This window comes from Centruroides vittatus, unplaced genomic scaffold (assembly GCF_030686945.1).
Source record: "Centruroides vittatus isolate TY-2023 unplaced genomic scaffold, ASM3068694v2 contig_120, whole genome shotgun sequence".
Classification (NCBI taxonomy): domain Eukaryota; kingdom Metazoa; phylum Arthropoda; class Arachnida; order Scorpiones; family Buthidae; genus Centruroides; species Centruroides vittatus.
In genome coordinates this window covers 2621940-2637638 of record NW_027120768.1, presented here as the reverse complement: position 1 = coordinate 2637638, position 15699 = coordinate 2621940, and the positions used below count along the sequence as shown (strand labels likewise).

General features: G+C 35.9%; 1 protein-coding gene across 1 annotated transcript; it reads right to left on the bottom strand.

Annotated features, from left to right (window-relative positions):
- Window positions 1-4748: 4748 nt before the first annotated feature.
- Window positions 4749-10368, bottom strand: LOC136985098 (keratin, type II cytoskeletal 1-like). The gene is made up of 7 exons (XM_067282305.1): window positions 10361-10368; window positions 10178-10284; window positions 10009-10103; window positions 8746-8863; window positions 8586-8674; window positions 4895-4996; window positions 4749-4826 (listed from the first exon to the last, which is right to left on the bottom strand). The coding sequence occupies exons 1-7, from the start codon at window positions 10366-10368 to the stop codon at window positions 4788-4790; spliced, it is 558 nt and encodes a 185-aa protein (XP_067138406.1). The 3' UTR covers window positions 4749-4787.
- Between the last annotated feature and the right edge of the window lie 5331 nt (window positions 10369-15699).

The following is a 15699-nucleotide window of genomic DNA, read 5'->3' as shown; positions in this document are numbered from 1 at the left end:
GGAATCGAATCCGGGAGATCAGTTTCCATGAACTTTTCGTGGGTATAAGTCCCGGATACATAGGGTCCACCTCTTACTACCCTGCCGACTCCATTCCGACTTGGCCGAACTCCCGATGAGTATGGAGGAAAAAATGGTCCCGTAATACCCAAATAGCAGAAAAATCCCGGCACACCCCTTTACGGCGGTCCCAAGAAACTTGTTATAAAAGCCCGTTTAATGATGGCCGAGTGGAATATTAATATAAGCCTACCTTCCAGATATGTCGGGCCACGTCTTTTGCCACCCGATCGTCCCATCGTGGGGCTGGCCGAACCCATAATGGGCTCGATATAAAGACTTCTTAAGTACTAGTAATACCTGCAGAGTACGAAGACGCCTGAAAAAGTTCCTAAATTGTATAAACTATAGCATTGTACTGTATTATATTTACTGGCAAGTTCACTGTCGTACAGTATTATTTCCGTATAGTCTTTGGTAATATTTGCTGGGCACAGAACAGCACGATCCATACGAGACCACTGTTTTTGATGTTTATGCATTTTTACGTGGGAAGCGAGTTTATCAAATAAAAAGATTCGTTGTGATAAAAGTTGAAAATTTTGAAACGTAAAGTGCGTTATTATAAACGAAGCACCAGGCAACATTGCCATTCTTCGTTTATACTTTGTCTCGCAACACACGCCATTAAAAAGTTATTATCGGCCTTTCTCTTCGAAAAGATTATGGCGACACAGATCGCCGCAATTCTAGAAATTAATTGGAAAGATCTTATTTTGTTCTTTTTGCCTCGTCGATACTCACAGGGTCTTTTTAGCTAGCTCATTACAGGTCCGACCAGGCCCACAATGGAAGCCGCCGGATGACGAGAGACGAAACTCGACGTATCCGTGACAAATTGCCCACGTTTAAACTCCTGGGGTTACTGGCCACGATCACCTAGAGCAGGGATGGGCAACCGTTCTTTTATGTAACTGTAAAGGCTGTATTTCAAAACTTTTGATTGTTTGTTTGTTTAGTTATGGCAACACAACACTTTGGCGATCTACCTAGGGGATGCTTTTTTTTTTTTTTTTTTTTTTTTTTATGATGTTGGTTCATATGGAGATTATAGCCCTATATATTTAGCTTTTTTCTCCGATGAGTGTCGTGATGATCGCTATGCGACCGAAGAGCCGGCCGTTTATCTCACGGCCTTAACGTATCGCGCGGGAAACCGTGCCTTCCGGGAGGACTTTTATGGGGAACTGGCCTCCTATTCAGTCGTTATTGGCTAGGAGAAAACCCGGAAAACTCCTAGCAGCCAGCCTGTCCGAGTCGCGGCGCGAACCCACGACCGAACTTCCCAGTGTTTAGGGTCCGGTCACCATCACTATGAGCGGCAACGGAGACCACTCTAGGGGATGCTTTCCGGGAGGATTTTTTTTAAGGGAAACTGACCTCTATTTAGGCTTTACAGACGTGGAGAAGATCCGAAAGACTCCACCTGGACAGCCCGTCCGAGCGAGGCGCGAACCCACGATCGAACTCCCAGTGTTCAGGGAATGAAGACCACTTGGCCACTGGTGGGTAAAAAGTTTGAACTGACGCGGACCGCATACAAGAGAAAAGAGGGAGAAAATGTCGGTAAATCACAATTATTTATTCATATATAATTATAAATTAGCATAGGTATACTTAATTTAGCTTCTGGAACTGATGTAAACGTAATATATCCGGAAATATTTGGTTAAATATTAGTCACTGCTAGCTTTAAATTAGTTTTTTCGATATGTCATTTAGCCGATTTTTAGTTTAATTTTTAGTAACTTTATTGTGGAAAAACTATTCATATACCTAAGTTGTAGAAAATAACATTTGAATTTTTGCTGCATACTTCCTTAAGCTGGGAAATTGATATATTTATTCATATTTTACGCGGGCCGCAAAAAATATTACTGCGGGCCGCGGGTTGCCCATTCCTGATCTAGAGTAGTAAGTTAAGGCCTCGACCACCTTGGCCAACCCTTCGTCTCCTGGAAAGTTCTAAATCTTGCTTCTTGGATAGTGTTGTCCAATCTTATCAAACAATGGGAAAATTTTTACAGACCACGTCTTCAACTAAGCATAATGCAGAGCCGCCATTGAACGTTCTACAAAATTTTCAGTGGCGAAATGTTATTCTGTTCCTAGGCTATTTTTGTTTTTAACGTAGTAGGAGTAATGCTTAAGAAAATGCTTTCGAATCCCGTAATAAGCTGCCCACCAGTGGCTTCGTTTACAAGCTTGCTTTTAAAAAGCTTCGGAGGCCCTGTAAATCCCAGCTGATGGGGACTGTCTGACCACACTGGCAGTGCTATTACTCACACTGACCGGAAGATGCTGGATCACTTTTGCCCTAGGGATAACATCTTGGAGGATAATGATGAACATAGGGTCATTAGGAAAGATATAGAGGAGGATGCCCTTTCCGGGAGAGGCTTGTCTGAGAAGCTTAGGAGAGGGAGGACACAGGAGCTATTATCCATTTTTTCCCTACCATCAGGCATAGTAGCCAACTGAAGATGATAACTCATGAGGAGGTGCAGTTCCTCACGGGTTATGGCTGTTTCGTCAGCTATCTTGCCCGTTTTGACATCCAGGAGGATAGCTGCTGTGAGCTGTGTGGGGTGCCTGACGGCCCCTTCACTACATCTTTGACTGTCCGGGTCTAGAGAGGGAACGTCTGAAATTACAAATAATCGCAGGATCCCATGGTATCTGCTGGCCGTGTGCACCTCAGGAGCTAACAGATACAACAACCTGACGGACCTAATTAAAAGGTACATACTTCCGCATAATGAGAAATGGACGACGTATTCGTTAGCTGCTCTCTCCGGCAGTGTTGGCTCTGCTTCATCTATGTAATCGTACTCTTGTATATATTTTATTTATTTTACTATTCAGCTAACTGTTCATACCCATGTTATCGCGATACCTTAACTATTCTTGTGTTTATATTCTATTGTTACTGTTCCATTTTGTCAACCATCGGTAATTTGTCATTTAAATATGTTTACCTTTGCAGCATCTAGTATCTGTAGCTACCTTATCCCCTGTAATATATGAACCGGTATAGGTTATTCAAATTATTGTTTACCAGTATTTGGTAACATATCAGTTATAAATAGAATGTACTGTACATACGCAGTATTAGTTTGTCACTTATATACTGTATGTAACCACGTATCCCCACATTTTTGTTTCTCTATTTTATGTCTGTTACCATGTGTATTGTCTGTGCAAATCTACGTAATCTGTGGTGCACTGCGGGACAGAAGTCTTAAATAAAGATTTTAAAAAAGTGAATACAACAGGTAGATTGATTTGTGTCTGAAATTAGGAAACTGGCTTTTCAACATGCGGAATGATAACGTTACACTAAGTTTGGAGCACGTTAGACAAAGTTGCAGAAACATACATTGCATGCAACTATTTCAGGGAATATGCAGTAAATAGCCATTTTTACTGCAGTCTTGTTTGAGAGAGGTTTTCTTCTAGATTTTATTGCATGGGTTATTTGACTGGTAGCATATAGCCACGATTAACCAACCAATAATAGTATAGAATTGATGTCATATTTGAAGACGAAGTGAGAATAAACATGGTTGTGCTCTAAAAATGCAATGGTTAATAAAAACAACATGAAAAAGATAAACATTTCAGAAGACCATTTTGACAGATTAGAGGTTGTAACTCAAACCAATCTTCAAAAGGTCTCTAAAGATTCGAATGCCAATGTCAAATGAACGGATTAAGAGTAAAGTCTACCATGTTTATTCTTTAGAGACTTTTGAATTAAAGCATATAAAACAAAAATAATATCCAATGTTGAGAAACCAGACCGAAAGCCAATCTGAAAATCCGAAAGTGCCTCGTATTTATTCAGCCAAGTTACCAATCGCTTACATAAAACTTTAGAAATTGTCGGCAGTAACGAAATTGTCCTATAATAATCGGGCAGCTCTCTAAGCCCCTTCTTAAATATAGGGATAATCTTACGTATACGCCAATTCAATGGAATCTTCCGCAATTGATATATGGTAGATTTGTCTAATAATATATATCTAATCAGCCTGGAAAGTACTTATATAGTCCCACCGGTATACCATCGATATCCGGAGCAGTACCATTTTACACAGTAACCAAAACCTTTTCCACTTCCTCTTCTGTTATCCATCGCATCATCCTGCCAATTCACACATCAGTTATACACAGAAATATCTGCTTTGTAGTTATAAATTTTAATAGGTAGGTGTAAATTTTCGAACATTTTTGCCTTATCCAACTGCTTAAGCTACCACAAAGCTGTTAAGATTGTAAATGCCAGAATACCAAATATCTTCCGACACTTTAAAGTGGCGACAAATCTTCGTAACACGATCTTTGAAGTTCCACCATATAAACGTCGTTGTCGTAACCGTTTTAAAATATTTCCTACGAATTAATTCTTTCGGAATATTCAAGGCGGGACTTTACGTTTTCCTAAGGTTGGTTATGGACGACAGAGTCCGTTATTCACAGTGTTCTCTATTTAGAGGTAAATACGTCGGATACGTCGGGTCCCGTCCCTCACCACCCGGCCGTCTCCTTGTGGGCTCAATAAAAGGCCTTGCAGGTGCCAACAGGGTAAAAAACGTCCGATTAATGTTTTAATATTAGTTTTAATTTAAATTGTTTTACTTTTTTTTTGTTACAAATATATTGGATTTGTAAATCCGAGACTCCATATCAAATAAATGATACTTTTGGAATTTTTTAAAGTATTTTCACTCGCTATTTCTTATTTCGGAAGGTGAAACAAGATCCTAAAGACCATAAATAACTTTAATTAAAAAATTTGAAAATTTTTAAAAATATTTTTAAAAATTCTTACCGAATAATAAATGTTTGCGATTTTTTTGTAGTGTTTCATTTCCAAATATGACGTCTCGTTATTAATTTTTAGGACTTGATTTTCGAAAGATATTTTATCGATCTAAATATTTAAACAGTTAAAATTTAAATGCTTTAACAATTCTTATTTTTTTAAACACAGTCAAACTTCGATTCAGAGCCGCCATGGTCTCTGAAACACACTAAATGGAGTGTGGTACCGAACCGAAAAAGAAACAGTAAACGGTATTCGCAGTAACGAGACCTGTGCGTAAAATTGAGTCATTTAGTAACGGTAAAGTAGTTTGCTATAAAAAAAAACTACATTTGATAATTCACACATGCTGAAGGTTTCGAATTTTCTAAACACTTTTTGCCCTACGGACATTAACCAGGGTTGGCATGATTAAAAAAAAAAATGTTTTAAAACATTGGCATCGGATTTAAAACATTTTTTAAAACGAATGTTTTAAAACATTTAAAACATGGTTTTTTTGGAAATAAAACACTTGATATAGTAAAACAGAAAAAACACGGAAAAACTTTAGCATGAGACTCAAGAATGTACAGAATGTTTTATTTAATATAAAATATAGCATTTTTAAATGTTTCTTTATGGAATGGCATTTTTTAAATTCACATGTACCAAAACAGGATTGACAGCAGTTGCTTCTTCAGCTTGAAGAATTTCTTATTTTCAGAAATGTACAACGCTCAGTAGTGTTTGTTTAGGAGCTTGAAAACCTTAACAAGCTTCGCTGCCTTTTCCTGTCCAAGTCGATTTCTAAGTTTTAAATGAACAAGTCCATAGATAGAGAAAATTCTCTCAATTCCTGCTGAAGAAGCCACTGCTGTGTGCAGCTGTGTAACTAATTTTAAGAGGTTCATCAATTCTGTCATATAGTGACTGCCACCATGTAAGAGGATTGATATTAGTACAGACTCTGTAAACTTAAAGAAATAGGCTAGCTTTTGCTAAGTATTTTAAAACTGAAGGCTTAGCGTCTAGGTAGTAAGCATGACACACAGTTAGTGCAGCATCCTTCATACTGTCCGTGAGCTTTGCACTCTGGTATCTTGGGTCCAGAGGATTTGCTAAAAGGTGATAGTCTGTGATAGCCATATCAAATCTATCCTTGCCTGTTTGTGTGACTCCGGTGATTCCAAGTTGTTGCAAGTCATTTTGAACACTATAAAAGTAGTAATATCATCAGATGTATAAAATTAATGAATTTAATGAACACAATTTTGAAATTAGATTGGTTACAATTGATTTGGACGCTTTATGAATTAATGACTTTGCCCACAGTACAAAATAAGAAAATAAAAAATAGTACCTTCATTAGGATAGGGCAGTTCTAAATATATGACTCTAAGCAATCAGCTAGGCTGTTCCAACGTACAGTACATCCTGTGGTAATATTAATCTTCTTCCACCTGCCTTTTTTTATTTGGTTTTCGGGAAACGATGATTTTGGAAGTACTGTATACAATGATGTGCTTAACTTGCTCATTAACATCTTTAATATTGATATCTTGAGCCAGTAAGTTTAAAATATGAGCAGAGCATTCCTAAGTGACAATATCTAAATTTTCTGTCATTGCTAATGTTTCTCTCATTTTTTTCATGCTATATCAAAAAAAAGAGAGAAATATTAGCAATGACAGAAAATTTAGATATTATCACAAATGCTCTGCCCATATTTTAAACTTACTGACTGAAGATATTGCATTGTCACTTGCCAGGCTTCTTACTTTACAGCCATACTTTTGATTGCATTTTTTTTATTGCTGCAGTTGCAATAATTTTTAAGTAGTTTGATGTGTGCCGTTCTACGCCTGTATCAACTGAGTCAATCAAATGACTTGTTTCATTAGGATCAGTCACACACACACACACAAATCACTGGTTCATAATGGATATTACTCCACCCATCAATAGCCATACAGACTATAATATCCTTTAACTCATCAGCTGATTCATTCTCCAGCAAGGATCCCCCTACTTCCTTTCTGTGTGGAGGGTCATATCCAGGTCTCAACATCTGAAAAAATTTTATAAATTTGGGGTGTTCTATATGAGTAAATTCTGAATTGGTGGCATATATAAATTTTGCTCATGGACATCCAATTGCATTTTTTGATTAGTTAATGTTTTCACAATAAATGAATCAATGCGTTGCAATTTTACTTTGCTTTGGGATGCAGTGCCAGTGCCACTAGTGGGCCAGAACTGGTGATGGAACGCTTCCTACTGATCTCAGACTCAGGCTCCTGACTTGCTGACTCCTGCCAATATAAATAATAAATATAGAAACAATAAATTAATTACTAATTAGAAGTAAGTTTTTAAAATTACTACTATATACAGACGTGTGAAAATTATTAGACTCAAGTCAAACCAGTACAATATAAAATGATACACTTTAGGATAAGAACCAAAAATAATACACTTTATGCTTGAGTTTAATAATTTACACACTTCTGTATGTTCACAGCTCACAATAATTGCAATATGTAATTGTATACTATAAAAATTGAGCCATGACCCATGTAAAACTTTATAGCAAGCTATAGAAAATTTTGAAACTTATAATGGTTTAAAATACTCACCCAGCTGTTGCAATTCCTGTATATCATCCTGTAGATGGTTATCTTCAATATGTTTTTTCATACGAGTGACTAATCCAGCCATTTCTTTCGTAATATTTTGCATTACAACTTGCATGCAGGTTTTCCTGGATTTCCAGAAATTAGTTTGTACTGGTTCCAGATATTATCAAGCCTTCTTCCTGCACTCATTTCTCACTTAACAAGTAACAACAATAATAATAACGTTTTCTTCCATCTAAGTAATATTACAATACATTAGCAAGGTTGAGGCCGAAGTTTTCAACGCAAAAAACGTGTACGTCGGACATTCGGCGCCGCTTTCCTGTAAGCCTAGAAGTTTGACAATGGCGTTTGGAATGTCGAATGATTCCACTGACTTTCCAAACGCCATTGTCAAACTTCTAGGCTTACAGGAAAGTGGTGCCGAATGTCCGATGTACACGTTTTTGCGTTGAAAAGTTCGGCCTCAATCTCACTATTAGCTGTATTGCTAACAGCATGAACTGGCATGTGCTGTCAAGAAATCTCCTCTTAGTGATAAAAGTCGCGTGTGACATGTTTTCATGGCCCATGAGAGTGAGAAAAATCCCCCATAACCACACCTACGTTTAGCTCACAAATCAGAAAAAGTTTATTTAATAAATTTATGTAATAAAACATTGTTTTAAAACAGTATTTTACAATGTAATATAAAACTGTTTTAAAACAAAAAAAACAAAGGTTTCTAAATAAAACGTGTATTATTGTTTTGTTTTTTAAAAAAACATAAATTTGCCAACCCTGACATTAACAGATCCTTTTAATCAAGCCAATTACAGGCCAAGCTTACAATGGGTAGCCAGGGAAAGAAGCCTGGCATATCCAGACTGACCATCCCGAAAAATTCCTGAGGTTTTTCAAACTGTCCGAATTTGATCCCGGATCCTCCAGAGTGGTACGCTACCAGCTTGGTGGATTGCCAAGCATACCACTCTGGTATGCTTAGCAAGCTGCCCAAGATTTTCTAATATTCGAAAATGCTATTTGCATTATATGAGAATGGCGCTATATCGAAATTTGACTAATTAGCTTTTACTTACTTCTTTCTTCAAAGCGTCTAAGCGACTGATTACGTTGACTTTCTGCTTAAAAATTTCTACTATTTTTTTAAATAATTCTTTTTCATTTCCTGTTTTTAGATAAATATTTTAATTCAAAATAAAATAAGATTTTTTAATTTTAAAAATAAAAAAATCTCACCGCAATTCGTTTCAACATTTATAAAATTCTCAAATTTTGATTTATAATAGTTTAATTGTTCATTAACTGTTTTGGCAGCATCATCGTCGCCATTTTGTGAATATTCTAAAACTCTTTTCTTAAAATATTTAACAAAATTAACAATTAAAATCTTAACAAATTCTTAACAAAAAATTCTTTAGCAAAATTCTTTAACAAAAGATTCTTAAAAAAGTTTGTTGAATTTAGTTTCTGAAAAGACATCTAAAAATACAATGGCAGTTACCACACAAGCTGTATCAGTATTATGCAGTAACATAGACTAGGGCATATTAATATAATACATTAATATCATATTTTATATATATAATATGAACTATACTGTCCTACCACACTACTGTATAGATAATAAATGAGGTCCTACGCAAGGCACGCCACAGATCCTATTGTAAACAGGTTCATAAGGAAACTGATGAGATCATATTATGATTGGAAATGGAAGATGCTTTCAGTCCATTAGTGGCCGAGTGGATACCACTGGGTTGGGTTTGGTTTTATTCGTTTAAGGTATATACTGGTCCATATACTGTTGTTTACAAAATAACGACCTATAGGTATAGCGACAATGTGTGGGCAATGTTTAGCTTGTACCCATAGACCAATGTAGAACAGCACTTAGTATAAATGACTCGTACACACAGAACAACTCGTAGTATAAATGAGCTACATAACATAAAACAGTTAATTGTTCATTAACTGTTTTGGCCGCATCATCGTCGCCATTTTGTGAATATTCTAAAACTCTTTTTCTTAAAATAGTTAACAAAATTAACAATTAAAATCGATTCATAACAAAAAAAATTTGTTGAATTTAGTTTCTGAAAAGTCATCTAAGACGTCTTGGTGGTGTTGCAATTCTGGCATGTTGCAATGATTATAATGCCAACTTTTTTAAACTCTCTCGCCCTGCGGGCACTAAAAGGGCCTTTTTAGCAAACCCATTATGAGTTCGGCCAGACTCTCACTACCAGGTGGTGAGGAACGGCGCCCAGCGTATCCAGACGGACCACTCCCAAAAAATTCTTGAGATTTTTCGATTCGTCCGGATACACTCTCGGGTCCTCAGAGTGGTAGGCCCACACTTTAACCACTCGGCCATCCGGCAATATTAGGCTATCATTTATACTGTGAAATTTACTTTGCAAATTATTTTATTGTATTAATAATTAAACAATGTAAAATATAAAATTAAGTTTTTGAAAATCTGAAAACTAAAAAGGACACCTTTATCTCATCACGAGCTTCTTTCGTTTCTAAGTAACTGGTCCATAAAGCCAAAACAATGTCGCTTCTTAACCGGTGTTTTCGAGCTAAAAACTCTTAAAAAATTAAATTAAACTATTTAAAGGAAAATAATTTTAATAATTAAAAATTTAGAAATTAATTTGCTTACCAATTTCTTCCTTTAATTCATCGAAGCTCTGTTTAGATTTTTGGTTATCAAGTTGAAATTTACGTTGTAATTCATAAATTTCTTTATCTTTCCCATTAATTTCTGCCCTTAAAGATGCTTTAAGAATTTTAAGTTCATTTAAAATTATTATCAGCGGTAAATATTGGAAAAATAGCAATAAACTTGTTCATGTTTAATGGGCAATTGATATAACTGAAAAAAAAATTTTAACTGTATATTACTTTTCTGCTGGTAAACGGTAAGTAATTCCGATTGGATCTGCGTTTTATTATTTAATAGATGCTTCATTTCTTTCTCTAATTTATTTTTATCCTAATAAATTAAAATGTTGTCAAATACAGTGTTTGTAATTATAGTTTACACTTAAAAAAGATAAAACTCAGCAAATAATTGGCAAAATGACGTTATATTTCACACAGACGTTTGTGGTCATGGAATTTTAATTGAAAACAAAAAATTAGTCACAAAAATGTCCGCTAGGCAATGAATGGCGCTGCGATACCGTAGCGACTAGCGCAAAATGCCTAAACTTACGATACACACAACACGCTGTACGGTTACTCATTAGTCTGCTTGTAATATTGGATTCCAGAAGTTCGAATGCTGTCGTTAAACGTGGAATATGGCGATTTCGGCCTGCTGCCATCAATGGTTCCAGCATATCGATCACGCTGCTGCGTAACAACACAGCATAGAGTGCGTGCCGTTAGTTTTGAGAGATTTTGAGTTATTCACTACGCTATTGTAGCGCCATTTACCGCCCTAGCGGATATTTTTGTAAGTAGCGTTTTTCGTTTTTGAAATAAAATTCCATGATAACAGATGTCTCCGTGTGAAATATGAGGTCGTTCTGCTAATCGGTTCCCGAGTTATATCTTTTTGAATCATAAAAACCTTTAACAATTCAAAATTGTATTTAAAAATACCATATTTTGAATTTCCAATTTATAGTTTTCGATTGCCTCTTTGGAATATTTAACTTGAATTTTTTCCATTATTTCTATTGGATCTAAATCATTTTCTGTTGTATTTAACGTTTCATTTTTATCCACGGAATTCAAAAATGGACAAAGTTTTTTAATTGCTTTTAGTATCCAATTGTTTGTATTCTCATCCGAAACTGATTTTTTGGAACTTCTTTCTTCTTTAAGTACATACTTTTCTGGTTTCCCATGTAATTTTTTATTAATGGCACCCATTTCCATTTCTTTGTTACCGGAGGGCATTTCACATTTTACATTTCTTATGACATTAAAATCATCTTCGTCACTCGCATTTTTTCTACAATTAGATATGTTAAATGTTAAATATGTTAAAACTCTATTATTTTAATCGCAAAATTATACGGGTGATAATAAAATTCCACCATTCAAAGCTGTCCAGAAATGTATTTAGTGGTGCAAACGCAAACAAATCCAGTATGGTGACATCTCAGCGCAAGCTGTAGCAATTTATTTTCTTGTAAATTTGGCAATCTTGAAAGACAGCATTACACTGCATGTTAGAAGCATTACAGGGATCACATAATGTGAGAAGCCTTCATGTTTTATACATTCAGAATGGGGACCGCATTCAGCAATGTCCCCTGCACCGCTAAAGTCTATACAAGGTCATGTACAAGTAAAATGTTTATTGTTTGCAGCACCGAATATGCCGTATTGGCGAGTTTGATACGGATTTGGTTACGGAAATGTCTTCCACGTGTACTGCAAAGTCACCGTACGAATTTGGTCGCATTTGGACTGCTGTAAACAGCGTTGAAAGGGGTACTTCAATTACGAGAAGACGGTATATCGCTTTAATAATCAAGACAATCTAATTGATATTTATATATTTCATTTCCATTATTATTGAGTGTGTAAAAAGTACTTAAATTGCTTAGCAATGGTGCTACGCAATGTTTTGTGTATTGCCATTGCTAAATAATCTGCTGCTCGTAAGCAAGTTCTTTCAAAACATTTGTTAATTACAGAAAAGATTAGGATGATTCCTATATATCTATACACCTAATCGAAGGGGATGTCAAGTATGTCATCAGAAAGGTATAAATATCAAAAACGTCAAATGTTTTACATACTAGGAGGCGTCAAACATCGACCATCCACATTTGATAGAACTACAGTGTTTAAACCTTAGAATAAATATCACATAGAGACGGCAAAACAGCCGTTACCATAGACCAAAATCAAAATTCGAGATGTCCGTTAATTGAGGTTAGCACTCATATGTTGTAGTGCAATTATATGCAAATTACCGAATAATTTATTTATTCCTGGAGTTTCAGAGGTCTTTTTTTCATTGTACGTCTTCATTACGTACCGCGTGAACAAAACTCGGAAACCTCCACACAACCTGCCCGTTGGTCAAGTGCAAACCCACAACTAAAATACCAGTTTTAAACACTCAGTTACTGGTGAGAGATCTTGGAACAGATTGGAAATGACTAGATGATGATCGCAAAGGAAAACTGTACGAAGATTGGAAGACTGAAACACACAAGCCAACAGTTAAGATGGCAGCCTACCGCTTTAAGACCCGTAATCGAATCCAGACGGGTCAAACACACTAAAAATTTTTTGGGGATGGCCAGTCCGGATATGTCAGGCTTCGTCCCTCAACACTCGACTGCCTCATTGTGGGCCCTGGGCGCGCTAAAAAGACCCTCTTAGTACTTTTAACAAACTGAGGGTTAAAAATTCTTGTTGCTTTACTTTCCCGGCAACATTTGGTGGCGCCTTCTGCTGCGATATTTTATTTAAAAGAACTTTTTATATTTTACATTATTATAAAATGGCAAAAAACTTAATTTTCAGTGTAGGAATGGGTTTTATAGAAAATTGTAAATGCTAATAACCAGTAAAATAGTCATTAAGTCAGACCCTACTCAAGATATGGACGATTTCCTTTATCTCCCCCACCCCATCGACCTTTAATTACTAAAATTTAATAGCATCAATCCCCCTACTACGCAAACATAACTGCCAAATTTTAGAAAATTTCGACGAAAAGCGTAGGAGTTATTAAGCTTCAAACAGGGTGAACGAATGCGCCTCCACACACTAACATCCATACATACAGAAAAAACTCCCGTTTTTTGCATTTCTCGATGTTTCAAGGTTCCGAGTCCAAAAATGTAAACATCTTGGGGTCACAACCCAACAAAACATCAGAAGAGAAAGATGATAACGATTCAATCACAATTGCAGATATGAGTGACACTCGTTGGGACCTTAATAAAGCTGTAGAGAATGCCCAAGGGAGCGAAAAAGTCAAAGGAACCATACCTCTACATGTGACCTTTTGCGAGATATAGTCCCCGAAATCGGTCTATTTCCACTTTGCGATAGGGAGTCACGCGCCCGCTCCGCTAAGATTATCGCGTTTAACTATTCAGCCCAGTGACCATGCCGGCTTCGAGTAGCCCAGTTGATTGTTCGGGAAGTACTTAATGTTATATAGTTTTAAGGGTGTGGGGCTCGCTCCACGCGACTGCTGATGTGCGAGCGCCACTACACGGGGAGCGTCGGTCAAGACAAAGCAATAACGAACCTCCATGCTAGTTCTTGTAATTCTGACATGTAAATTACTGAGTCATCCATTTTTTCTTCGATTTTTCTACTGTTTTCGTTTTCTGTGCAGAGTTTTCGACGTTTCCCGAACTTCCGATCGATTCACTCTTTTATTCGAACAATGGAATATTGTTATTTAAATTTACAAATTCGAGAATTATTGCGATTTATCGATAACAATATCAAATTTGAATAAACAATTTTAATATTATGAATTATAATACGACTACTTATAAATATTGATACTACTTCTTATATTAGTTCAGTTTTGAACATTATTTATTCGTAAAATGTCGTTAATTTTTATATTTCTTTTAACTGTCACATTCACTATTTTAGACTAAATTGATTAGAATGTTTGTTTTTTGCTTACAATTTGTGTTCATTAATAATTAAGCCGAATTTATTGTTACGTATTGTTATTGTTTATTGTACGCAAGTAATCGCTGCGATGTGTTAGCATGGGGAGATGCTTCGTAACGAACTTCTTTGTACCTGTACAGTACGTACCCACGTAATTAATAATATAATGTAGCTTTCGGAACTCCCTTCTGTGTATTATTCTAAGGGAACGTCCATAAATTACGTAAGGGCGATTTCGGCCATTCTAGACCCCCACCCACCCGCGTAAGAAACCGTAATATTTTCTTTGATTCCTCTCTCCCCTTCTCTATCTTACGTAATATTTAGGCATGATTTTATAGAAAGATTTTAACAAAAAAAAATTTTTATGAAACCCAAAAACCATAGGTCCAAAATATATAATTATTAATTAGTTAATTAATATGTACTATTATTTATAAAAGACTTTATGTGAACAAATTTAAAAATATAAAAATTTAATGAATTCGAATGAACGATTTATTTTAAGAACTTTATTTTTTAATTATTAACAATTTTTATTATTATTATTATTATCATTAATCAACGTCATAATATTCATTTTTATATTAATTTTAATTTTCACAAAAGGACGCAAAAAACTTTGACATATCAACTAGCTAGTGCACGTGTAAACAGAAACGTCGTCCAAGGCCAGTTGATCGCTTCGCTAGTAGTGTCATCTGCTTCCTCCATGGATAACCATGCAGACATTAATATCTACACAAATGGGTCCAAAAGCCCCTTTCATGTCCGCTCAAGTAGCTATATCTTCCTCCAAACTGCCATATTTTGCCCAAAATATGTTAGAAGGTACAGATACCTCCCACATACCTCCATCTATCAAGCTGAAGATGCTGTCTACTAAGCTGTTCAGTGGGCCACTTCACTACCAAACAAAACACTGTCTATCAACATTTACAGTGATTCTCAGTCTGTCCTAAACGCTCTATTAAATCCCAATTACAATAGCAATAAAATCACATATATCCAGCACCATATTAAAAATTTTGTAAATAAGATAACTTTTATGTTTGTTCGTGGCCATACTGACATACTAGGAAATGAAAAAGCCGACTTTGAGGCTAAGTCAGCTGCAAAGGACACGGACTACACTCACATCCCTCTCTCACGCAGCAGCCTTAAAAATTATATTTATGACAACGCTATTCAAAAGTGGATTGAACAATGGTTGAGCAGTAAAACTGGTAGAATAACAAGACTTTATTTTCCTAGTGTTGAATGCAGGTTCTCATCACCACTTAGAGATTTAACGTTTGCTACTGCTCAACTACTTACTGAGCATGATAATTTTAGGAGCTACCTGACGATATATAACCGGGCAGAAACTATCTCTTGCTTTTGCTCTACAGAAAGCCTAGACACCGTCGACCATATGATCTATCATTGTCCAATTTACCATCAAGATAGACTTATTCTGAAATTAGAAATCTTTACGCTTGGTTTCAGGTAGCCATGTTCACTCGATAAACTTGTTCAGAAGCCACTGTTTGATGCTTTTTATAATTATGTTCAAAAAACATGGAAGAA

Coding starts and splice junctions, on each gene's coding strand:
- LOC136985098 (XM_067282305.1), bottom strand. Junction 8,675..8,745: donor AAATGTTGAAACGAATTGCG/GTGAGATTTTTT, acceptor ATCTAAAAACAG/GAAATGAAAAAGAATTATTT. Junction 4,827..4,894: donor TCGCAAACATTTATTATTCG/GTAAGAATTTTT, acceptor TATGGTCTTTAG/GATCTTGTTTCACCTTCCGA.